The sequence below is a fragment of the Peromyscus eremicus genome, chromosome 12 (genome assembly GCF_949786415.1).
Source record: "Peromyscus eremicus chromosome 12, PerEre_H2_v1, whole genome shotgun sequence".
NCBI classification, from domain to species: Eukaryota; Metazoa; Chordata; class Mammalia; order Rodentia; family Cricetidae; genus Peromyscus; species Peromyscus eremicus.
Window position 1 is genome coordinate 70,952,898 of NC_081428.1, and position 24,893 is coordinate 70,977,790.

The window sequence follows — 24,893 nt, forward strand, 5'->3', positions numbered from 1 at the left end:
CGGGGAGAGGAAGCTCAGTCTTAATATGCAATTTCTCCTAGTCTGAGGAGAAACTGTCTCACACACAGGCTTTCATCTGTGGAAAAACACAGAGGGAGTTGGAATGAGATCACATCAGAAAATCTCCTCTCTGGGTGGCCTTGAGGGACGGCGGGGGGGGGAAAAAAAACACACGTGAAGGTGGTAGGGGTTTCCCTAGCTGGAAGGAAGCGCAGGAGCGCGGACACAGAGGAGCGCATGCGCAGAGTAGGGAAGGAGCCAATGAGTATCAGTCCAGCTGGACTGGGACCTTGACATAAGACCACCTTCTCTGAGAAAGCTCTACTGGAGAGAAGTCTTGATGGATGTCAACTGAGACCTCAGATGAGGTGGACAGAGACCTCTACCAACACTATAAACAAGCATGTGCTTTTGAAAAATGGTCCCATCCAATGGGAACAGACCATGCTCTGGCCTTCACTTTTAGTTCTGCCATTTTAATAAGTGTAGGACTTTAGACATTCATAAACACATCCTAAAGACTCCAGCTGTGAAGAGAGGAGATCGTGTATCTCTTGTGTACCTTACAGGATTTGTGTGGACAACAAGAGAGACAGTAGACACAAAATAGCATTGTCTACTTCCTTATAGTCAGTGAGAGTATGGTGAAACTCCTCCCTTAAACATTATTTTCATTCTATTATTGCTACTATGTAAGAGTTGTGAAGACCAAGGAATGTTTCTTCTTCTGGACTAGGAGCCCAGAAAAGATTTTTTATGAAGTCATTTCGTGAATGAATGAATACATATGTGGCTAATATTCAGAACCCTCAAACTAAACCATAAATCAATCTTTCAAGCTATGCTGGAAGCTTGTGGGCTGTTATTTGATTCTTGGGGTGCTTAGGCTGTGGGGAGCTCTGAGTTAGTTGCAATCAGTTGGTGTCATGATACAGGAGGAAGCCTGTGAAGGTACAGTCATTGACATTATCTGCATAGAGTCCGCTATGAGTCCCATCTCCATACACCTGGAGCCAGACTTGGTCGCCCACCTCCAGATGGAGGAGCACAGAGCCGGAGGCCTGGTCCACGTTCTTCTCCTGATACTGGTCATAGGTGAAGAGAACAGCCTTGTCCTTCTTGAAGAGACTCACCTTCACATCTTTCATGTACACCGTGATATGATAGGAGAAATAGTAGACCCCTGGAATGTTGCAGTAGAATTTCCCCGTGCTACTATCATAATGATTCTGTTGGTTGTAGAAGATCTTAGTAAAGCGGATGGGAACACTGGGGACAGTGACTCCGGTCTCCAGCCCCACACTGAACGCTGAGCGGTACACATAAGCACCTTCTCCAGGCTCTCCTTTCCTGCCAGGGATTCCGGGAAAGCCTCGGGGCCCCTCAGCTCCAGTCGCTCCAACATCTCCTGTCTCCCCCTTAGGACCAAGAAGACCTGGAAAGTGAGAAGAGTTCTGTGACTTCTGGGAACAGAGCTGCCCAGGCTGGTTCCAGGGCCTCCACCCACAACCCATTTGACAGGACACGGAAGGATGCCACCTCCACTTCCCACACCCTCCACAGCCTGATGGGCTCCCATAAGTTTATCTCCAACCTTATTTTTAATAGTTATGAGTGAGTGAAAAGATGGGTGAGCAAACTGATTAATATTTAGAATGTTCAAGCTAGATAATACATCCTGGTTCATTTGCTCTTTGTTTGACACGTGAATGAGTTGGCCTGGTAGAGGCTCTGAGTTAGTAGGAGTCAGTTGGGGTCACATTCTGATCGTGAAGTATCCATTTACTCATTCGTGTATTCATTCCTTCATCTCATACCTTTCCATGTCCCCCATAGCCCAGCAGGTTTCCAGAAATGTATCTCCTGTAAGTATCCACCATAGTTCATGTGCCCTACAAGTCCTTTGTGCGTGGGCCAAATGACCACTGTGCCTGCCTTCTGTCCCCTCTGTCCAGATGTCCTCCTCCTCTGTTCTCTGGAGCCATCCTTGGAGGTGTGGCTCAAGCCCTGCCTCCTCAGCACAGCCCGATCATTGATCTGCATCCTCGCTGAGTGCACTTTTCCTGTACCCCATGCCTTCAGCATTTGCACATGTTCAGACTGGCAGGTTGCGTGTTGGAAGACACTGTGTCCTTGTAACCACTGCCCAGAGTCTTGTCCATTATACTTGTCTTCTCAACTAAGCCACGCATTCTCTAAAGGCTAGAGTGCTCCAGGAGTGCACTAAAAGTCCAGGTGAGTGCCAATGAGTAGAACAAGAGTTAAGAGGGGAAAGAAGAATAGGAATACATTGGGAATATGGACAAGGGTAGGCAGAAGGAAGTAGAGGCAGATAGAGTGAAGTCGTGGATACCTCAGTAGGTACCACCTTGTCTCTCTCAAAGAGGACAACTCAAGCCCCAGGATGCTTATGATCCACATAAAATAAGGTTTTGCTTCTTGCCTTAGCAACTGGTATCACATACCCTGCAAAGCCCCCTCTGCCCCAGACCCTTCGTACCTGCGTCTCCTTTCTCACCCTTCTCGCCAGGAGTGCCATCTCTGCCATCACGGCCTGGTGTCCCATTGTGGCCAGGATGTCCTGGGATGCCTGCCATCCAACCTGCACAAGTTTCCTTGGGTGGAGGGATCAGGACTCCCGGCTCTTCGGCCGTGGTAACCTCAGCATGGTTGGGCAGGACTAACAGCAGCAGGACAACTTGCAGCAGCAGCAGCAGCATCCTGAGTCCTGCAATCAGCAAGTGCATAGCCGTGGGAAGGGCAGACCCACACAGTACCTCCGATCAGGACCTGCATCGTGTTCCATCCATCCGAGCGGAGTCTACTCCAAAGTCTGCACTTTTAATACTCACCTCTCCCAGAAGGCCTTCGGTGGCTACCCCAGTCCTCACCTCTCCCAGAAGGCCTTCAGTGGCTACCCCAGTCCTCATCTCTCCCAGAAGGCCTTCAGTGGCTACCCCAGTCCTCACCTCTCCCAGAAGGCCTTCACTTAGGCATCCTTCTCTGAGATTTACAATGCATAGCATCATCTCCTGCACAGAATCTCCTTTAGCTGCCAGATTGTCAGTTCACAGCTGGCAGGGATGGTCTGCTTCTAGTCTCCCGGTCCTGACACAGCAAACATTCCAAGATCCTGTCCTGGGTTTTTCCGATAGTTCCATTCAACTCTAAACAACTTCTCACTCCCTGGCTCTTCTTCTTTTCTCCCTCGTTTTCATATACACATGCACACTTGTGAGCACTTGTGTACATGAACACATCACACACTCACACATTCACACTCACACACAAACTCTTTGGAGACTACAGAAAAATAAGCAATTCTAATTCTGAAGAATCTGTTTATTCTTAAAACTTGGCGGAAATCATCCTTCACCTGAGACGCTTCTGTTCCAGCTCTGTCATTTGCTAGTGTTTATGATCATCATTTAAAGTGTATGCATTGACAATCCATCAAGTGGATATGACCAAGATATGTGCAATTGTTTCTTTGTTGATTGTTTAGCTTATTTCCACTTCAAAATATTATTTTCTGTTCTCAACAGATTTTCTCATGTACTGATTTTAAATTAATATTGAAATGTCCTTAGGCAGATAGCTTTTCTAAAAGTATCATTCTATTGTGATATGTTCCCAGATACAAATTATAAAACTTTTGTCCTTTTGGTTTTTCAAGACAGGCTCTCTCTGTGTAGCCCTGGCTATCCTGGAACTCACTCTGTAGACCAGGCTGGACTCAAACTCAGAGATCTGCCTGCCTCTGCCTCCCAAGTGCAGAAATTAAAAGCATGTGCCACTGTGCCTGCTTTAACCTTTTTTTTAAAGGCTTATTTTTATTTGTGTCTGTGTGTGTATATGAGACACATGTACAAATGCCTTCATAGGCCAAAAGAGAGCATCAGATCCCCTAGAACCAGAGTGATGGATGGTTATAAGCCACCATGTAGGTAACAGAGACCAAACCTGGATCCTCTGGGAAAGCAACAAGTGCAAGATCTTAACCACTGAGCCATTTCTCCAGGCCGCCTAAACACTTTTAAGTCTTAAAAAAAGAAAAGAAGCCGGGCGATGGTGGCGCACGTCTTTAATCCCAGCACTCGGGAGGCAGAGGCAGGCGGATCTCTGTGAGTTCGAGGCCAGCCTGGGCTACCAAGTGAGTTCCAGGAAAGGCGCAAAGCTACACAGAGAAACCCTGTCTCGAAAAACCAAAAAAAGAAAAGAAAAAAATTTTGTTTTTATTTTCGTTTGTGTGTGTGAGCATGTGCATGTGCTACGTGTGTACAGAAGCCTGAGGAGGCCAGAAGAGGACGTCAGATCCTCTAGAGATGGAGTTACAGGCAGTTGACTGATCTCCGGTCCTCTGGAAGAGTGGTATGCTCTCTAAACCACTGAGCCCTCTCGCCAAACCCTTTTTAAAAATCTTTTAATACACATACCAACATTACAAGATGCCATGCTGCCCCCCAATAAAGTGTTAGTGTGTGCACAGAAAGACCTCTCGCAGGCTGAGGGTGTAGCTCTGTAACAGAGCACCTGCCTAGCATTTGCAAGGACCTGGGTTCCGTCCTCAGCACAACAACGGATAAATAAATAAGTAAGCCTTGCTGAATTACTCTTACCAGCTTTGGGTATTCTCATTCTTTAGAGCACTGTGAGGAAGCACAGTGGTTCAAGCCTTTAATCCCAGCCCTTGGGAGACAGAGGCAGGAGGGTTTTTGTGAGTTTGAATCCAGCCTGATCTACATAGTGAGTTCCAGGACAGCCAGAGCTACATAGTGAGACTGTCTCAACAACGAAAGATGTTGTTGTTATGTTCAGTGAGCAAAATAAATGGTTTTCGTTCCCCAGTCATTAATAAATTATACATTTTATTGAGAGGGCTATCTCTTAATTTCCTCACTAAGTATCTCTGTAAGGGTTCTCTGTTGGTTAACTTACTAAGCATCTCAATGGGTTCCTGCTGCATTTTTATTTATTTGATCTGTTTTGGTTTGGGTTTTATTGTGAGGGGGGAGGGGTCAGAATTTTGAGAATGGGTTTCATGTAACCCAGCCTGGCCTCAAGCCTACTGTGATTGGGTTCAAGATGGCCTTGAACTCCTGATTCTGTAATCACCACCTCCCAAATCCTGGGATTACAAGCAAAAGCTGCCATTTAGGTTTTGTTTGTTTGTTTGTTTATTTGTTTGTTTGACACAGAGTCTTAGTATGTAGCTCAAATTGCCTCAGATTCAGGGCATTCCTCCTGCCTCAGCCTCCACCAAACTGGGATTGCATGGGTGTACCCGCATGCCTAGTTCACAGAATGGTTGTTTAAGTCTGGAGGTTATCTTTCACCCAGGCCCTCGCCGGTGCTAGGCAACGTCTCGACCACTTGGCTGCATGCCAGCCCCTATGAATGTCTCTTCAACCAGCTTGTGTGAGCTCATGCCACCGCATTATGACTTCTCCCGCACTGTGGAGATCATCCTTCGACTTGTTTGTCCTTGTTTTAGGTGTACAGAAATTTTGGAGTTCATGTAATCAGCTCTGTTGACCTTTTCTTTGCTTCCGAGCATTAAACAAGCCCCTACCCCCCACCCCCAGAGCTGAGGACTGAACCCAGGGCCTTGCACTTGCTAGGCAAACGCTCTACCACTTAGCTAAATCCCCAACTCCCATTAAACAGTTCTTATCACAGGAAACATTTGGTAATATTCCGTTTTCTTTCTGTTTCTTCTTTTCACTCTATCTATTTAAAAGACCACTCTTTAATTCATCTGTGATTTTATATATATATATATATATATATATATATATATATATATATATATATATATATATATATGTTGCTGTAAACTGTGGTGTAAGATCGTTTTAAATACCTTTAACTAAATTCATCTTTCCACTCCCTATTGCTCAGACGCATCATTTACTAAATATCCAATTCTGGTATAACTGTAGATGAACTGAAACTGGCAGGTGTGAGGAAGAGAGGGCCAGAGGCAGTGGCCTGGAGCAAATGCTGCCCCTGGAGAGCCTGAGTGTCAGCCCCAGACTGCCTCATAGTCTCTGTGTGCCTTTGTCGCCATCTACTGAATCTGGAGGGCTCAGGAGCAAAGTCTCAGTAACTGCTACAAACAAAAGGAAGCAAAGCTTAGGTTTAGCTTAAAGCAAAAGAGGCAAGGAGGAGAAGACCAGAAGAAAATTCCCTGATCCCCTTTTGTATTTAGGGAGAAGGCTTGTCCTGAAACTTTTTTATTACTGTCATCAGTCAGGTAGGTAGGTAAATCGTTGCTTAGTTGGTTGGTTGGTTGGTTGGTTGGTTAGTTGGTTGGTTAGTCGGTTGGTTGGTTAGTCGTTTAGCATGTGTGTGTGTTTATGCCTGTGGGTATGTACCCACAGAAGTCAGAGAGCACCTTGTAGGGGGTCAGTTCTCTCCTTCCACCAATTGGGTCCTGGGGAACAAACTTGGGTCATTAGGTTCAACATCTTTACCCACGGAGCCATCTCACGGGCCCTTGCTCTGAGACTTTAAAGACGTCATCCATTTTGTGTCGTCTCAGCTTTTGTCTTCTTACAGCTCCAGCAACCAAATTCCTGAGAACTTCAGCTCTCCTCTTCCCCCCAGAAGTGAAGAAGGAACAGTCTATGAAGCGACAGTTTTTTCCCAAGGGAAACAAGAATGCAGAATGTGTGGGCTAGTGTAAGCAGTTAAGGAGGACCTCCAGGATGGAGGGTGGCCCAGGACTTATCCCAAATGCTGGGAAGGAAGGCAAAGGCAGACCATTAGAATTTTCTGGTTCTCCCTTTCTGCTGGAAAAATCAACATCCTTTCTCACCTAAAAGAGCACAGTCTTCCGCAACACCCCTGTGTTCTCAACACTCTTCTCTCCCCCCAGGGGCAGTTGTTCTAGGAACCCCAAGAGTGGCATGGGGTGGAGGTACTACACAGTATGTACCCTCGGCTGTTTCTTTTTTAAGATTTCTTTTTGTTTTTTTGAATTATTGGAATATGCATGGGGGTGTGTACCTGTGTCCAGGAGCCCTGGGCGGACAGAAGGCACTGGATCTCCTGGAGCTGGAGGTACCAACGGTTGTGAACTGAGTCCTTCACAAGATGTTCTCTGCATGTGCTGTTAATCGCTGGGCTATCTCTCCAGCCCCTAGACATTTGCTAAGGACAGATCCTAATTGAAGAAGGTTTCGTTTCCACCTAATTCTGGGTGGAAAGTTAGCTAAGGATAACCACTGAAGGACACAGAATGCATCTTTTTTTTTTTAATTTGAAAATATTTTTGTTCTTTCCATAGACAAAACAATTGTTACACTTTGATTTTGAAATACTTCTATTTCTGTAGGGGAAACACTATTGAACGGAACTGAGTACTGTACATAATCGACAGCTAGAGCACCCTACAAAGAAAACATTTTTGGATAGGTCATGAAGCCAGATGGTGAGAATCGTGCTTTACATTTGGGGAGTCTTTGCATCTTCATCTCATTTAATCATCGCAGCCATCTTGGAGACAATATGGGGACTCAGGGAAACCTGTGCTCAGGTACAAATAATCAGCAAATGACCAGTTCTCACCATTTATGTGTGTATTGGAAGACTAAATGACACCATCGACAAACCATACTTAGCCGAGTGTCTGGAATAAGCTGGTGAGCAACAACTGTCAATTACGTCTGCACCGATTTAGGGGTGAGGAAAGGGGGCTGCTGAGCGGTTAGGTGATAGTCCAGGATGCCAGAACTAAACACAGAAGGGGTGGAAGTTGAACCCTAATCTAGTAACAGACTCTCTGACACAGTCGAGGAAATGTACTAAAGTCTCATACCTTGCCTTTTAGTATCCCTCCCCATGGGGGGGGGGGGGATGAGAGACAGAAGATTGTGAATCAAATGACCTGGCTTCTCAGCTTGCCCACTCCTCATTCTGCCCACATCTGCCTCCCTGGCTTTATGCTCTGCCTAGAAATGTGATTTCACAATAGGATCACGAGACCCACTTGGCAGAAAGTATGGAGTGTTTTATAAACTTATAAAACACACATACGTGAGAAAAGGGAAGCAAACAAATATTTATGGGCGACCCACTCTGGACGGCTGTTGCGTTTCATTTCACCCACACAGCACCAGGAGGGAGACCTCCACATGAGACATCTGGGAGCCAGAAAGGTCCAGTCATTTCTGCCCAAGAATAAGAAGCAAACGAGGTAGAACCAGATCACCACACTGGCCTTCCCTATAGTTGCCCTCCTGGGAAACCCGCCAGGAATTATGCAAAGGGATGGCTTCCATGTGCCAGGATCCTAAGGACCACAGTATAGTGAAGTGGATGTGAAATTCCACTTTGACCTGCTGCCTTTTCAGCAGCAACAGCAGAGTCTTGTGAAACGCAAGGCTGGGGTTTCCTCTGGGACGAGCAGAGATGGGCACATTGAGAGAAGAGGTCACTGAATAGGATCTCAACGCCTCCAGCCAGCAAAGGCTGAACAAAGCGCACAAGAAACACCAGAGCCAAGGGCGAGCCAGGAATCCTCCCGTCCTTGCTCTTAGAAACAGAAAGGCTGGGTGTGCACCTCCTGCACCCATGGAAGGGCTCCGTGCTAGGAGCCTTGACGTGTTAGTTATTTTCGCCTTCATGAGACTGCACAGGAGGGGAGGAAGTTGAGAAAGCAGGAAAATGAGCCTTGAGAGATTTCTGACTTACAGGCCAGCGTGCTCTGCAGCACTGCCTCTGAAATTGCCCACAGAGTTTGGGCCCAGTGTCCTACCCTGCTCAGTGGGGTCACAGGACATGAGGAACTTGAGTACGCTTTGACAGTGGTGACGATTCTGTGGAGTAGCATTTGCGAAAGGTACTTCTTCTTCTTCTTCTTCTTTTTTTTTTTTTTTAATGAAACAGGGAGCTCCTATGTAGCCCTAGCTGTCCTGGAGCTCTCTCTGTAGACCAACCTGGCCCTGAACTCATAGAGACCCACCTGCCTCTGCCTCCTGAGTGCTGGGTTTGAAGGTGTGCACCATCACACCCAGTACAAAGTACTTTTGGGATTTTATCTTATTTAACACACCTATACCCTTGCTTCTCACTGTGCTAATCAGGAGAACCTGAGACTTCATGAGGCCAAGATGCTAGGCTTACAATCATGCTGGGCGGTCGTGGTGCACGCCTTTAATCCCAGCACTTGGGAGGCAGAGGCAGGTGGATCTTTGAGTCTGAGGCCAGCCTGGTTTACAGAAGGAACTCCAGGACAACCAGGGCTACATAGAGAAACCCTGTCTCAAAAATCAAAAAGATCATGCAGTCTTTGGGTTGAATGACATGGAACAGCCATTCTTAAAACTCAAAGTGGCAGCTGAGGCTGGAGTCCTTACTTAGTATGCGTGAAACCCTAAGTTTAACCCTCAATACCACAAAAAAAGTAATAAAAATATAAGATGGGTTAATATTGTCAGTTTCACAATGGTACAACCCAATCACAAATGGCCAGACCAGGAACTGAGTCACCTCTGTCTAGCTCCTAAGGAGATTATCTGGAAGCTCTCACATGGCCTTAGGAGAGCTGTTTGCATTCTCGTGTCCTTACACACATGTGCACACACGCACACTCTCCAGAAACTGGAAAAGCAGAGCATCCCTTCACGAAGATTTTAGGATGAACTCCTGATTGAATCTTTTGCTTTCCCGATGTATTGCCTCCTAACTTCAGCAGAGCACCTGGGAGCTAATGGTCCTCTGGGTTGGCAAGTAAATGCAATGTTTGCCTCTGCAACCTCCTTTAAAAAAAAAAAAAAAAAAAAGACAAAAATGAGAGTGAAGGGAAATGGCTCAGGACAAGCACTTCCTGGGCAAGCATGACCACCTGAGTTCAATGCCCGGAACCCACATAAAAAGCCAGATGCATGCCGGGCGGTGGTGGCACACGCCTTTAATCCCAGTACTCGGGAGGCAGAGCCAGGCGGATCTCTGTGAGTTCGAGGCCAGCCTGGACTACCAAGTGAGTTCCAGGAAAGGCGCAAAAGCTACACAGAGAAACCCTGTCTCGAAAAACCAAAAAAAAAAAAAAAAAAAAAAAAAAAAAAAAAAAAGCCAGATGCAGCGGCAAACATCTGTAATCGCAACACTGCTAAGGCTGAAGGTAAGTGGAGACAGGAGGATCACCCCAAGGCTCGTGGACTGGGCAGCCTGGCCTGCCCAGAGTGGAGGAGTCCACAAGGGAGAACCACCTCAAACGAGGAGAGCACTGACTTCCCAAAGCTGTCCTCTGACATGCCTGACATAGAATGAGAGTCCCTGCACACATGTGGCACACACACACACACACACACACACACTCACTAGATATTTTTAAGTGCTTAGAAGGTGGAGTTGATGGAGCGCTATCTGTGTAAGCACGAGGACCTGAGTCCCGGTCCCGAGAACTCTTCTGAAAGCCTGCCACCTTCAGCCCCAATGCTGGGGTGGGTGTGGGGTGCCAGAGACAGGAGCCTCCCTGGAGGTCAATAACCAGTGGGTCCAGTCTTCCTCATCGAGCTCCAGGTTCAGCAAGAGACCTCGTCTCTCTCATCAAAAAATAAGGCGGAGGTTAAGAGAGACACCTCTGAGCTGGGCAGTGGTGGCGAATGCCTTTAATCACAGCACACGGGAGGCAGAGGTAGGCGGATCTCTGTGAGCTCGAGGCCAGCCTGGGCTACCAAGTGAGTTCCAGGAAAAGGCGCAAAGCTACACAGAGAAACCCTGTCTCGAAAAACAAAAAACAAACAAACAAAAAAAAAAAAAAAAAAAAGAGCGACACCTCTGGCTTCCACGTGCACACGCATACATGTTCACTTGTACAAGACAAGAAACAAGCCCTGTCTCTTCTTAGGATTCCTCCAGACACGGGGAAGGAGGCATGAAGGATCTCTTATTAAGCTTTGGGAACCAAACTGCTCCAAGAACATCACTACACTCTGGCCTCTTCCGCTCGCTAGCCCTCCTGCTCCGAAAATCCGTCTGACCAAACTACCTGTCTCATTTTTAATGGAGTCACAAGGAGAGACATGGCTCTACCCTTGTGAGGCTCCATTCAAAAGAACGGTTCTAAGCACCCAGGAGGCGCTGAGGCAGGTGGATCTCTGTGAGTTCAGTGGTAGCCTGGTCTTTGTAGTGAATTCCAGGACAGTCAGAGATATCTAGTGAGACCCTGTCTTAAAAACAAACAAACAAACAAAAATTCTCCAGATAAGGGACTTACAACCCATGACTCACAAAAGGCTGCCTTGATTTCCCAACCCTCCACCCTTCACCTCATCTACCACCAGGGTCACTATGCAGTGTTCACTGTGGCCAAGACTGGTTTGGCAAAGACCAAGCGGGTCCAATGCTTCTGTCAGAAAGCACCTTTCAAAATATGGCTTTCTGTCCAGATTGCCACCGTATTCCAGGCTCTTGCCTCTTTGTGTCACCCAGTTCCCTCAAGCACCCTAAAATGTCTCATGCTGACAAATGTCACCAGCTCTTCAGACAACATCCAGACCACACCCATTTCCCCCTCAGTCCTGACAGTATTCTACGGCATCTACTCTGCACTTAGCTACTGAATAGAGCTAAGTGGTGGAAACGGATTCTAAACTTAAGTCTGACGTCAGACCTCAACTTGGCTTCCTCTCTGCCTGCTCTGTCATCTTAACTCACAGCGCTGAGAGGCAATAGATCCCTTTTTCCAGCTAAATTCCATCCGTGAGTGAACCCTCCCACATCACTAACCCCCAGTGTTTTTCTCAGCGAGCACTTTGCTGTCAAACAGACTGAGCAAAGTTCAGGATGGTCTCAAGCATTTGGACTAAAGGAGATAACTCTTTCTCTCTTAGAGCTCTGAAGAAGTGAGGAAGAGCCCAGTGCCTATCTGGCCCAACCAGTGCCCCCTTGATCTGAGGTTCCCCTACATCCATCCTCCCACTCCTGCAGAGAACAAAACCTAGACACATCTCAGCCAGGATTGGGCATTTATACCCATCCAGCCAAGAATTCAGCAGAATTGGTCTTACCTTCTGGTGTAGTCTACCGTATAGACGAAAATGAGGAGAAAAATGGCCTCGTCTTATGAGTGACTCTGGCAGTCCCCATTTCACCATTGGCCAGCCCAGGGAGGGAGAGCAGCCAGTGAGTGGGCCCCTTGCCCCTGGCCGCTCCCCTAAGTCTCCACCCCAGGGAACCTGGTTTAATCCAGCCTGGGTCTGGGAAGCCAAGTAGAGCTTTAGCCAAGCCCTCGTGGTCCCAGGCTTTGGCAACTGATGGGGCAAGGGTAAGGACTACAATAAAAACAAGAGGCTTCTGAATGTAATGAGAGACGTCCTCAAGTAGACTGAATTGTTCAGTGATCAGGAGACCTCCCTGTCCCGCAAGTTTGCCTTGGTCAGTCAGCACGCTAATTCTCACATCGTACTGCTCATTGTGCGTAACTAACCGTGAGGCTATGGGGTTCAGACATCAGTATTTCAGAGGGGGCTGCACTAGGATAAGAAGTAGAAGGCATCCTCTACTCTCTGGCCTGGATCCCATATTGAGGAAAGGCCAGTGGTTCTCAACCTCTCTAATGCTGCAACCCTTTAATACAGTTCCCCATGTTGTGGCGACCTCCAACCATAAAATTATTTTCATTGCTACTTCGTAACTGTCATTTTGCTACTGTTATGAATGATAATGTAAATATCTGATGTTTCTGATGGTCTTATGTGACCCCTGTGAAAGGGGTCATGACCCACAGGTTAATAAATGCTGATGTATATGACTTCTGAGAGCTGAGGTACAGGAAAATTCCTCATGTGGTATGGGGCAAGCCATTAGCAGCTCCGAATTCTAAAATCCATAGTCCCTATATAATTCAAGCCCAATATCACAGAAAGCTTACATTGACATCAGAGCACCATCTTTTAAGATTTTTCTGGTTCCAAATGTCAAGATAAAATTTCGAAAACTAATTTTCTGTGTATAGATAAACCTCACCTTCCCAGCCCTTTAAGTATACACCTTTTCTGTCTATTGGGAAGCCCAGCTCCAGGCCGAGAGCACCGGCAGTCACCGCCCACTAAGCTATTCCTGGAAGGCTTGAGGTTGGAAAGGCAGTATCTTGAGACCTCTCCACAAACCCGTGTCTTTTTTTTTCTTTTAAGAACAGAGCTGGTTCTCAGGAGCACAAATCTGATAAATTGAATCATGATTTTACTTTTCTTCTTTGTGGCTTTACTATTTTTTAAAGAATTACTTACATTCATTTTATGTTTAGGAACGTTTTGTGTTATGGGGTATTCACCAGAGAAGACTGCTCGGACACAGGTTTAGGCCAATAGAAAGTCTTTATTGGCCTCCAGTGTAGGCAGGCAACTACACTGGAGGTTTGGGATCCCAGTGTAGTATCGAGCCTTTCTCCGGGTGAGCTTTTAAGGCAATTCCTATTGCCTGCATACCATGATGTAAAACTCACAGTTCCTTCTCCAGGACCATGTCTGCCTGTATGTCTCCATGTCCCACCATGATGATAATGGACTGAACCTCTGAACTGTAAGTCACCCAATTAAATGTTCTCCTTTAGGAAAAAAAACAAAAAAACAAACAAACAAAAAAAAACAAAAACAGAGCTGGTTCTCAGGAGCACAAATCCGATAAATTGAATCATGATTCCAGAAGCTCTGGATGTAAGCAGCATCTTCAGTAAGATCTTCAGAAACAGAATGCAGCCAGGCGGTGGTAGCGCATACCTTTAATCCCAGCAGTCAGGAAGCAGAGACAAGTGGATCTCTGTAAGTTCGAGGCCATCCTGGTCTACAGAAGCAAGCTCCAGGCCAGCCAAGGCTGCATGGAGAGACCTGTCTTGAAACCAAACAAAAAGAAAAAGAAAAGAGAAACAGAATGCTCCTAGGCCTAGGCTGGGCAAGAGTCTGCTGCTGCCAACTACACCCTTTCACTGGCCACACAGAGCCTAAGAGTCTCCCTTTACTGGTGGATGGGACAGCATTGTCAAGCCACCAAGAAAGGGAAGTCCAAGCATGGTTTTTTTTGTTTTGTTTTGGTTTGGCTTCGTTTGGTTTTTCAAGACAGGGTTTCTCTGTGTAGCTTTGCGCCTTTCCTGGAACTCGCTCTGTAGACCAGGCTGGCCTCGAACTCACAGAGATCCGCCTGCCTCTGCCTCCCAAGTGCTGGGATTAAAGGTGTGCACCACCACCACCACCACCCAGCTTGCCTTCCCTTTAATACACAGATGTTTCTAGAGAAATCACATTAGGCCATGAAGATTAAGACATGAGCCCCAAGCCGGGCGGTGGTGGGGCACGCCTTTAATCCCAGCACTCGGGAGGCAGAGCCAGGCGGATCTCTGTGAGTTCGAGGCCAGCCTGGGCTACCAAGTAAGTTCCAGGAAAGGCACAAAGCTACACAGAGAAACCCTGTCTCGAAAAACCAAAAAAAAAAAAAAAAAAAGACACGAGCCCCTTCCCAAGGGCTGTTAGGTGTGAATACATGGCTCTGGAAAATTCCCAGGCGAATCATATCAAGCAGAGAGAGGGGAACTATAGCAACTCAAAGCCGTCTCACTCTTTATCCTTACCGTAGCATTTTTCTTACTATTTTGTACCTGTGTGACTGTCTCTTGCTCCTTATTGATATGCAAACATGCTGGGGAGGGGCTTTGCCTATTTGGGGTTACGTTCCCTAGCCCCGAGAGTAGTGCTTTGTAACAAAGTAAGTAACAACCAATGTTGAATCAAGGAGCGAATGAATGGCCATCTTCAGTCTTCCCTTGGAGATACAGCTACGGTTGTCTCCCACTTAATGAAGAATCCAGGATCCAGTAAGAGCAAGAGAAACATACCCAAGGCATGAAGCTGGATCTCTCTGACCACAAAGGGCATATGCTTTCTCATGCCTCATGGCCCTCACCGCTCCTCCTTTATACACTCCAGAGTAGCTCTGGACACCTGCTCCCCCACCCCCCACCCCCCACCCCCCACCCTGCTGCACTGCTGGTTTCAGCAGATTCTAACTCTTGCACAAGGTGGTGTGACTTTCACCCTAAAACTACACCAATACTTGGCTGGCTCTGGCAGTCAGCCAGCGGCGTTGTGAAAGCTTGTCATTGTATGAGGCCTCAGGAGGATCCGCCTCCCACCACAGAGGGTATTATGTGGAAACAGATGCTCGCTTAGCGACTGGAAGGGGAAAACATCAAACCACACATGTCTTGAGGTTAGCTTTTCTTAGGACAGATTATTACTGCCCAGAATGAAATAGCCACAGAAATTTGATTATTTCCTTCAGGCGCTCATGTCCACAGTTCAAACCTTTGTCTCCATGTGAAGTAAGACACTTAAGCAAAAGGCCAGATGACTGAGTTCCCTTAAGTGTGGCTAAATTTTGCTATGTATTATTGCTTAATTATGACTTTAAAATTTTTTTACTGAAATAACTAAACATAAAACCTTATTTTGAGACATAGTACTGTGGAAGAGTGGGTCTATCCTGCAGGACCCCAAATCCTGGAACATTCAAGAAATAAAAATGTCTCTGTCTTAGAAGAATAACTCAGTGGTAGAGTGGTACACTGACCCCCATCTCTATCCCTGGTACCAGGAAAGAAAAATAAAATAAAACAACAGTCTATGCGTTCTCCAAAGGCAGATGCACAGTTGTCCTTCATCCAAGGCAGCTCAGATGGGAACTGAGGTACCTGCGTCAGTGGTCAGCAGTCACCAGCTTCTCCTGGTAGACCGATGCTGACTCGGGCCTGTGTGGTTTAGATGGGCAAACTTAGGCTCATGTGTTGAAACTCCATGTCGTTGGACCACCCTTGCATTTTACTTTTTAGAACTCTTTTTTTTTTTTTTTTTTTTTTTTTTTTTTTCCAAGACAGGGTTTCTCTGTGTAGCTTTGCGCCTCTCCTGGATCTCGCTCTGTAGACCAGGCTGGCCTCGAACTCACAAATATCCACCTGGCTCTGCCTCCCGAATGCTGGGATTAAAGGCGTGCGCCGCCGCTGCCGCCGCCGCCGCCGCCGCCGCCACCACCACCCGGCTTAGAATTCTCATACAAGTGTCTATTCCACTTTGAGCACACTCCCTTTCATGCCCCCCATGTTGGTTAAGCGGTGGGCGGCGACCATGCCGAAGGAGAAGAGTGCTGGATGTATTGGTGACGAAAGAGTCAGGAGCCATAGTTACATTTCTAGAGCTTTATTGGGAGAGAGAGGGTGAGAGAGAGAGAGAGAGAGAGAGAGAGAGAGAGAGAGAGAGAGAGAGAGAGAGAGAGAGCGCGAGAGCGCGAGCTCGGAGGGGGGAATACAAAGGGGAGAGTGCAGAAAGAGAGAGGGCACAGAGGTCCCGCCTGCTTTTTAGGCTGGGACACACAGGCTGGTGACGTAATTAAGGACATAATCCTTACACCACCACCCCACTTGGGCTCTTCTTTCTCCTAGACACTCTCACTTGTGTTTTATATATTCATACAGGATTTTATGTAAGTTTATACAGTGCAGGAGCCGCAGATGAGGGAACACACATACCACTTGTCTTTCCGAGCCTGGCTCCATTCACTCGCTATAGCTGTTTTCAGTTACACACATTTTCCTGCACACCACGTAACCTGATTCTTCTGTGCAGCTGAAAAGGCATTCCACTGAGCATATCTAACCACATTTTCTCTGAGCAGCTTCTGTTGTTGGCCACCTAAATTAGTCCGCTGGACTAGAGCTGCAGGAAACGTCGGTGTGCAGACACCTCCGTGACCTGCTGATCTGGGTTAACACCCAGCAGTAGGTAAAGCCAGGTTGTGTGCGGTAGATCTATTTTTCCTGTTTTGAGAACCCTCCAGACTGATTTTCACAGAGGCTGGACTAGCTTTCATTCTCATCAGCAGTATATAAGAGTACCTGTTTGTCTACATCCTTGACAGAATTCATTATTTGTTTTCTTATGAACGATACTCTGACTGGGGTAAGCTGGAGTCACAACAAGGTGGGTTTTTTTTTTGGGGGGGGGTTGTTTTGTTTTGTTTTGTTTTGTTTTAAAGATTTATTTATTTATTTTGTAGTGTTCTGTTTGCATGTATGCCTGCAGGCCAGAAGAGGGCACCAGATCTCATTACAGATGGTTGTGAGCCACCATGTGGGTGCTGGGAATTGAACTCAGGACCTCTGGAAGAACAGCTCTTAACCTCTGAGCCATCTCTCCAGCCCCCAACAAGGTTTTGATCTGCATTTCTCTGATGGCTACTGTATTAGATGGGGTCATCTGGGAAGAAAGCCTCAATGCTCCCACCAGTTTGCCCTGTAGGTAAGCCTGTGGGAGGGGGGGGGGGCACGGACGACACACGACACACGACATGACACGGTTTTGTTTTGTTTGTTTTTCTTCCTTGATGATTGAGATGGGAAGGGCCAGCCCATTGTGGGTGGTATTTCCTCTGGACAGGTGGTGATCATGGATGACATAAGGGAGCAGCAGGCTGATAGTGGGGGGTGGGGCACGCCTTTAATCTCAGCACTCAGGAGGCAGAGGCAGTGGGATCTCTGCTGGTTCAAGGCCAGCCTGGTCTACAGAGCAAGTTTCAGAACAGGCTCCAAAGCTGCACAGAGAAACCCTGCCTCGAAAAACCAGAAAGAGAGAGCAAGAGAGAGCGAGAGAGAGAGCGAGCGAGCGCAGGCTGGGCTTCAGTTCCTGCCTTGACTTCTTTCAGTGACCTCAGAGTTGTAAACTGAAATAAACCTTTTCCTCCCCAAGTTGCTTTTGGCCATGGTGTTTTATAAAAGCAGTAGAAACCCTAAGATATAAGCCACATAAAGACAGTGTTCTAGGGGATGGTGTGGAAAGCAGATAAATAATCCAGGGAACCCTGAACAGCTCTGTGGAGTATTTCTTCTGATGTATCCCGGATGTCACAAGAGGTGGCACACTTTTTAAGTCATACCATCATTTGGTCTTTGTTATAGCAGATTAGTAACACACTTGGCATAGGCCTTTGTACAAAGGAAAGAATTCTGCATTCCAAGACTTAGATAAATAATAGGAATTTTTTAAGGTAAAAAGGTTCTGGTGAACTCACTGGTTGAGCTCTTACCTTCTATATGCAAGGCTTGAACTAGATCCTTACCTGGAGAGGGTAAGAAAAGAGAAAAATTCACAGGAAAGGAAGGGAGGGGGAGGGAGGGGAGAAAACTTCTCTGAGCCTGCATAGTTTTTGTTTGTTTGTTTGTGTTGTTTTCTGTGGTGTGTGTGTGTGTGTGTGTGTGTGTGTGTGTGTGTGTGTGTGTGTATGTCTTTTCCTTGGGGAAATATAGGAGAAATTGCTGAACTCTTGCGTTCTCAGGCTGGTTCTGAAAAGCTCTAGAAATGTTAATTTGGTTGGTTTTTCTCTAATACCACATAAAACACAGCATGTGGCATTCAGAACACCAAACTGAATGGAATTGGGGCCTTATTCATGTTCTCTACTGATAGGAATTCCAACCACGCCCGGCAGGACACTTAGTCATCTCTGCCTAGTCATTTCTGGGTCATACGTCCTGCGTGACTCACGTCCCATGGTTGTATGGTCACGTAGTCACAGGGACGTGACTTCGTGATCTCTGTGCATGAGCCTGTGTGCGCAGATGCATCCTGGCCTATATAAGGCAGCGCCATGTCCCCCCTCCCCCATATCTCTTCCCCCCTCCCCCCCGCACCTCTCTTTCTGTCTTTTTGCCAGACCTGGCTTCTCCTGTCCTATCCCCCTCTTCTCTCTAATACAGCCCATTCTAACTCTGGTAACCATGGCTCATGACTCTTCTGCCGAACAACCAGCACTCGTATCCTTTCGTCTCCTTCCCATTGGGAACAGTAAGGCAACATTAAAAAGCTGTAAGGGAAGCCAGGTAGTGGCGCGTGCCTTTAATCCCATCACTAGGGAGGCAGGTGGATCTCTGTGAGTTCGAGGCCAGCCTGGTCTACAGAGCTAGTTTCAGGACAGCGAGTGCTGTTATGCAGAGAAACTCTGTCTAGAAAACAAAACAAAAAAGCTATAAGGGGTCTGAATTGTAACAAGCCCCAGACCTTAGCACAATGGACGCCATGATGGAAGTACCATTCAGGCCTTGGAAACCAGCACATAAGCAGCAACATCTGCCAAAACAAGAACCAAGACCTACTCCATCAAAGTCCATAGTTCTGGGAAAGTCCCTAGATGTACTAACCTCGCTTTTCGGCCTCTGTCGTTCTGCTTCTGGCTGACTGTTCTTGCTAACTGTGGTGTGTCAGCTCAGGACACGGTTTCTGTGCTTTAAAGCTCACCCCGAGGAAGGTTTAGACTTAACTTGGGTCATGAACACCCATTGTAATCACTGGCCGGCTAATAAAGACTTCCTATTGCCTTGAACCCATGACTGAGCAGTCCTCTCCGTTGGCTAACCCACAACAGAACAATTCTTCCGAAAGTTTTAAGAGACTTTTGTCTCACTTTCCTGTCTTATTTTTTTATTAAAAATGGCAAAAATTTTACTCACAGAGAGTCATCTTCTCCTCTTACTTACAAGCCGCGTTAATAACATACCATAACAATAGTTCGGTAGACAACTGTTTCTGAATGGTTGCCATGCTCGAGACCCTGGAGAAGAAGATGCATGTCCTCTGGGCCCGAGTGGGTGTGTCCCAGAGCACTTGATGAAGTACCTGGAGACATCATTCAATGACTGATGCAGGAAAGGCTCCTCTAGTCACACACCTGTGACATGTGACCATCAGAGCCCCTCTGGGTTGGATCAGGCCCTCTGCCCTCGGCAAGCATCATCAAGCACAGACACTTTCCTGATTCAGGGCAAGGCTCAGGTTTCGAATATTCTGTACTGTGTTTCTGTCGTAAGCAACAGATTACTCAGTGGTCAAACCAAGTGATCCACGCAGCAGTTCCTGAAGCTAGTAGTCAGAATCCTGAAGCTTTTCTCTTAACATAGTATGCCAGCTGAAGCTCTGACATATTCACATAGGAAATGATCATATTGTGATCGACAGGATAAGCAGATGGCCATCTTAGCTTGTTTAGGCTGTTGTAACGAAACACTATAAACTGAGTGACTTACAAAACACAAAATTGCATTACGGTCCTGAGCACTAGGCAGTCAAAGGTCACGGATCTGGCAAAGGACTGCTTTCCAGATTGTGAGTGGCAACTTCTAGCTGTGTTCCCAGCAAGGTGCCAAGGAGTCTGCTGGCCATCTATGTGGGCACTGTTCCCATCCAAATGCCCCACCTCCCATGTTACAGTTTCAGCCTGTGAATGTTGGAGGAATGCCACCACTCAGAATGTGCGGTCCGAATGCCTCACCTCACATGCTACAGTTTCAGCCTATGAATGTTGGAGAACCTTTGATTATCCTCTGCATGAACTGAAAGAGTTGTATCTCCAGAGTCAATAGCCTCAGTATCTCCGATGCTGCCGGGGACCACAGAGCCACTATGTACAACACTCCTTCATCAAAACTATTCCTTTTTTTCCAAATAAAACAATAATTTGTAACCAAAACTTTAATCCCAAGGATTCTCACAAACTTATTACAAATGACAGCATGAAAAAGAAATCTTGCACAGTTATTCCAAAGTTCAGCTCTTACAATGTACCCTTAAACTGACACTGGAATCTTAAAGTCTTCCATTTCCAAATAAAGAATGCTAAAAACAGCTGTGTGTTCATATATAGCAAGCAGTAAGGAACGTCTTCTGAAGTCTTCCGGGTGCCGTTCCTACCCTGTAGCCATTTGCTTGTGTTTTTAGAGCATTTTGAAAGACTGCTTCTTGTTTCACCCACAGCTCCACAGCATATCCCAGCTACTAGAGAATCTACGGCTTTATTCAATTGCCGCCAGCTCTTTCTGTATCATTAGCACACCCCACTTTAACTGGGCAGGATCTAGGTTTATTTCAGTCTATGAAAAACTAACGTTCAAAGCAAATTCAACCTTGCTTCAGGGAGCATTGTAGAGTAACAGTTTTTGATACTACATGCTTCCTACAACCCACTTGAAACCATAGAGAATTACATCGTTATGTGTGTGCCACTGTTCCAAGAGACGAAACAAATCTGAACAGCTAAAACATCTTTAAAATGCACCAAGCCTGTGAGGTCTCATGCAAAGCTTGAATTTCCTGTGCACACTCCTGTCAAATGAAGGTATTTCCTGTGCACACTCCTGTATTTCCTGTGCACACTCCTGTATTTCCTGTGCACCACTTCTTTTGCAAATTGCTCTTCTCCTTCCTTTCATTTGACCTAGATCTGGAGCAGGATCAGACGTCCTGTAATTTCTCTCACAGAGACCTTTCTCTTCTCCTATCTCTCGAAAGTGACCTCCTCTGGCTTCGAGAGAAGCTTCTCCTTGAAGAACTGTACCAAAGTGGAGGACTCCTCCTGCAGGAGTCACCTGGAGGGGGCCGACCCCAAGAGGGAGGTGGGCCATGATTTCGACCTCTTTTTTCCAACCATTCGACAGTTCTGCTCTAACACTGCAGCCATACAGTGTTCCTCCATCTAGCTGGCGTACAGCATCCGGGGTATCTCGGGGATCCACAAACTCAAGGAAAACAAAGTCGGGGGAGGGGCGGGGGGTGGGGTGGGGGGGCGGCTGGGGGGGGGGGCTGGTTTCCAGCAATCCACACACTTCGGAGTGGTCCATAATAGCCAAACGCCTGTTGTAATGCAGTCTTGTTACCACTGTTTTCAAGATGACCCACATAAACTTTACAGTCCATTGGGTAGGTAGGAATCTCGATGCATTTCTAGATCCTGCGCTCAAAAAGCCAAAGCTCAAATCCTAAGGTACCAATAGGCCCACCTGCTCCCCTACAGCTCTGCTTCCACAGATGCTCTCTCTTTCCTGTGTCCACAAAATGGTGCAAAACTATTTTTTTGCAGGAAAGGAAAGTGACTCCCGAGTGTCCAGCAGCCAATCAGTGAAATTCACCATGCAGGGGTGAGCATGGTAGAACTTTTCCCAGGAGGTCATAAGGGTCTGTTCCTAAAGTGAGAACCACTCTGTTTGGACAGTAGAAAGATCACAAGGTGCACGTGCCAGTGTCTGACGCATCACAGAAGCTGGGGGAGGTGAGCTGCACCGGCCAGCGCCCCATCAACAGTAATAAGGAGCATGAGCATCACTAGACACGAAGTATGCTGCTTCTCCTCCCATTGGGGGAGACTTGGCTGCCACTGTCTTCATCCTCGGAAGCACCAGTTAAGGAATGGATGTGCTGACAAGATCAAGGCAAGCAGGGGAAGAACGAACAATCCCTTCCTTCTTCCATAGTCCTTACACAGACTTCCAGCAGAAGGGGTAGCCCAGATTAAAGGTGTGTCTTCCAGCCTCAGGATCCGGATCACAAGTGTGCCCTCCATTTCTGGATTTTAGTTCAATCCAGATACAGTCAAGTTGACAGCCAAGAACTGCCACCCCACTACACTAACCAGAAAACACTTGGTAAATGACAATCACAGCAAAATCGTGACAAACTAATTTTGCTCTGGTCCAGCTTTTCTCTTCTTGCCCACTAGATGGCAGAATGAAGCCACGCTAGAGGACGTTTGCAAGTCTCCCAAGTTTTAACCAATCAAACTATTATTTTGTTTGGTTCCTTCTTTTATCTAGTGGGAAAGAAAAGTAAAGGCCGTACATACAAGTATGGGGCCTTTTCTAGCATATAAAAGAGACATCTTGACCGAGACACTGGAGCTGCCTTAAAGATCCTTCTCATGGTAGCATACACCTATAACCAGAGCACTTAGGAGTCTGAGGAAGGACGGTGATTACAACACTAGCCTGGACTAAACAGCTTCACACCAATAGACAGACCGTGTCTAAGAAGAACCCCACTTCCTTCTCAGTCCTTGTCTGTCTGCAGCTTCGGCAGAGGCTTTATCTTTGGAGGCAAATTGACTGAGCCATCATACTAGCCGAGACGAAACTCCTTGGAATATGGTGCTGTGCTTACAGCTCCAGCTCACCCCATCTTTACACAGAGACCACATATACTTGCGCCTTCATGCTGTAAGGCGATTACAAATTTAGAATTCAGGGCTTAGGGTACAGATCAGTGGATGAGCAGGTACCTAGTATGCATGAGGCCCTAACTGAATCTCCCACACATAAAGAAGGAGAAGAGGAAGACAGAGAAGAGGGGGAGGGGGAGAAGAAAGGGAGGAGGAGGAGGAGGAGGAGGAGGAGGAGGAGAAAGAGGAGGAAGGTTGATTTAAAGCATAGTGCATTAAAATAGTTTACCCAAAAAGAGACCTGAGCTTGCACCTGGAGGTGCAGGACCTCATGCACTTTCTCTTTATTGCTGCCGCTGGTACCTTCTTCATCTCCCACTCCAAGTGTTAAAGCACTGGCCTAGGAACTTTGGGAATAATCTACATTCCTAAACCGAATCCTTATCTTTTGCAAAGTTTTGTTCTGTGAACCAAAACTTAAGCCTGTACATATCTTGAAGTGCAAAAATCCAAGTTACAAGTAATCACTAGAGGGAACTGGAATACTTACCGTAAAAATTAAAAGTACTTTGTAGCAAGGCATGGTAGTACATACCTTTAATCCCAGCACTCAAGAGTTGGAAGCAGGCAGATCTCGGTGAGTTCGAGGCCAGCCTGGTCTAGATAGTGAGCTCCAGGCAGCCAGGGCTTCATAAGGAGACCTTGTCTCAAAAAAAAAAAAAAAAAAAAAAAAAGTAAATGAAGAGATAAATAACTTTGTAATAAGCTAAGAAAATCAGTTATCAGTCAGCTACCTCTGAGACTTGGGAGTGTTTCTCTTTCCTCTTTGCCACCACCGTGCCATCCAGACTGAGGAAGACCCAGAAACTCCAGGGCCACATGAGCCACAGCAGCATCGGTTAGCACCGCAAACATCAGGGAGGCCTCCGGACGGCTGGAGGCATGCATCACCACAGGATCGACACCAACAAGTATCATCCGGGTGACTCTGGGAGAGCCGGTATGAGGTGTTACGGCTTGAAGGGGAACCAGAGCTCCTGCCTAACTGTCAACCTGCATAAACTGTGGACACTGGGCAGTGAGCAGACACGGGTCAACGCTGCAGAAAAAACCAAGACTGGAACTGCTCTCATCGTCCATGGTGTGAGATCGCGCTACTCCAGAGTTCTGGGGAAGGGAAAGCTCCCTGAGTAACCTGTCACCGAGACAACCAGACTCTTCAGCAGAAGAAGTGAGGAGATGGTGGAAAGTGTTGGAGGTGCCTGTGTCCTGGTGGCTTGAAGCCACCCAGGGAGGTTCCTTAAATGCTAAATATTTTCCATGCACACAGAAAGAAAAAGAAAAGAAAACCAATTATCAACATGAATATTTAAGGCATTTGCGAGGGGCTGGAGAGAGGGCTCAGAGGTTAAGAACATTGCCTGCTCTCCCAGAGGACCTGGGTTTGAGTCCCAGGACCCACATAGCAGCTTACAACTATCTGTAACTCCAGGGCCAGGGGATCCAATGCCCTCCTCCAGGCTCCACAGGCACCAGACACACAAATGATGCACAGACATACATGCAGGCAAGATAATAAAATAAAATAAGCATTTTGAAACAAACCTTTTAAAATGTATTTTGCTATTTCATTTAAATAAAACAATCGGGGCTGGAGAGATGGCTCAGCGATTAAGAGCACTGACTGCTCTTTCAGAGGTCCTGAGTTCAATTCCCAGCAACCACATGGTGGCTCACAACCATCTGTAATGAGATCTAGTGCCCTCTTCTGGCCCGCAGGGACACATGCAGGCAGAATACTGTATACATAATAAATAAATAAATCTTTAATAAAAAAAAAAAATAATAAATAAATAAAACAATCGTATTTACTCAAGCCGGCAATTTTACATGTTTCATATAGGTTTATTTCACACAGAAATGGA

At 46.6% G+C, this 24,893-nt stretch overlaps 1 protein-coding gene and 1 pseudogene across 2 annotated transcripts; one reads left to right on the forward strand and one right to left on the reverse strand.

Annotated features, from left to right (window-relative positions):
* Positions 1-460: 460 nt before the first annotated feature.
* Positions 461-12,141, reverse strand: Adipoq (adiponectin, C1Q and collagen domain containing). 2 transcript variants are annotated; one of them, XM_059277445.1, is made up of 3 exons: positions 12,018-12,141; positions 2,501-2,728; positions 461-1,435 (listed from the first exon to the last, which is right to left on the reverse strand). In XM_059277445.1, exons 2-3 carry the CDS (start codon positions 2,718-2,720, stop codon positions 915-917), a joined length of 741 nt encoding a protein of 246 aa, XP_059133428.1. In that variant the 5' UTR covers positions 2,721-2,728; positions 12,018-12,141; the 3' UTR covers positions 461-914. The 2 variants fall into 2 exon arrangements, with proteins under 2 accessions (XP_059133428.1, XP_059133429.1); XM_059277446.1 differs by lacking the exon at positions 12,018-12,141 and adding an exon at positions 6,382-6,436.
* A 6,625-nt stretch (positions 12,142-18,766) lies between these two features.
* On the forward strand, positions 18,767-24,530 carry LOC131922264 (large ribosomal subunit protein uL15-like; annotated as a pseudogene).
* Positions 24,531-24,893: the final 363 nt, after the last annotated feature.

Excerpts from the sequence above, each read along its gene's own strand:
- Adipoq (XM_059277445.1), bottom strand. The coding sequence starts at position 2,720 with ATGCTGCTGCTGCTGCTGCAAGTTGTCCTGCTGCTGTTAGTCCTGCCC. Across the intron at positions 1,436-2,500 it reads GGGTGAGAAAGGAGACGCAG|GTCTTCTTGGTCCTAAGGGG; the intron begins GTACGAAGGGTC and ends CTCACTTTCCAG.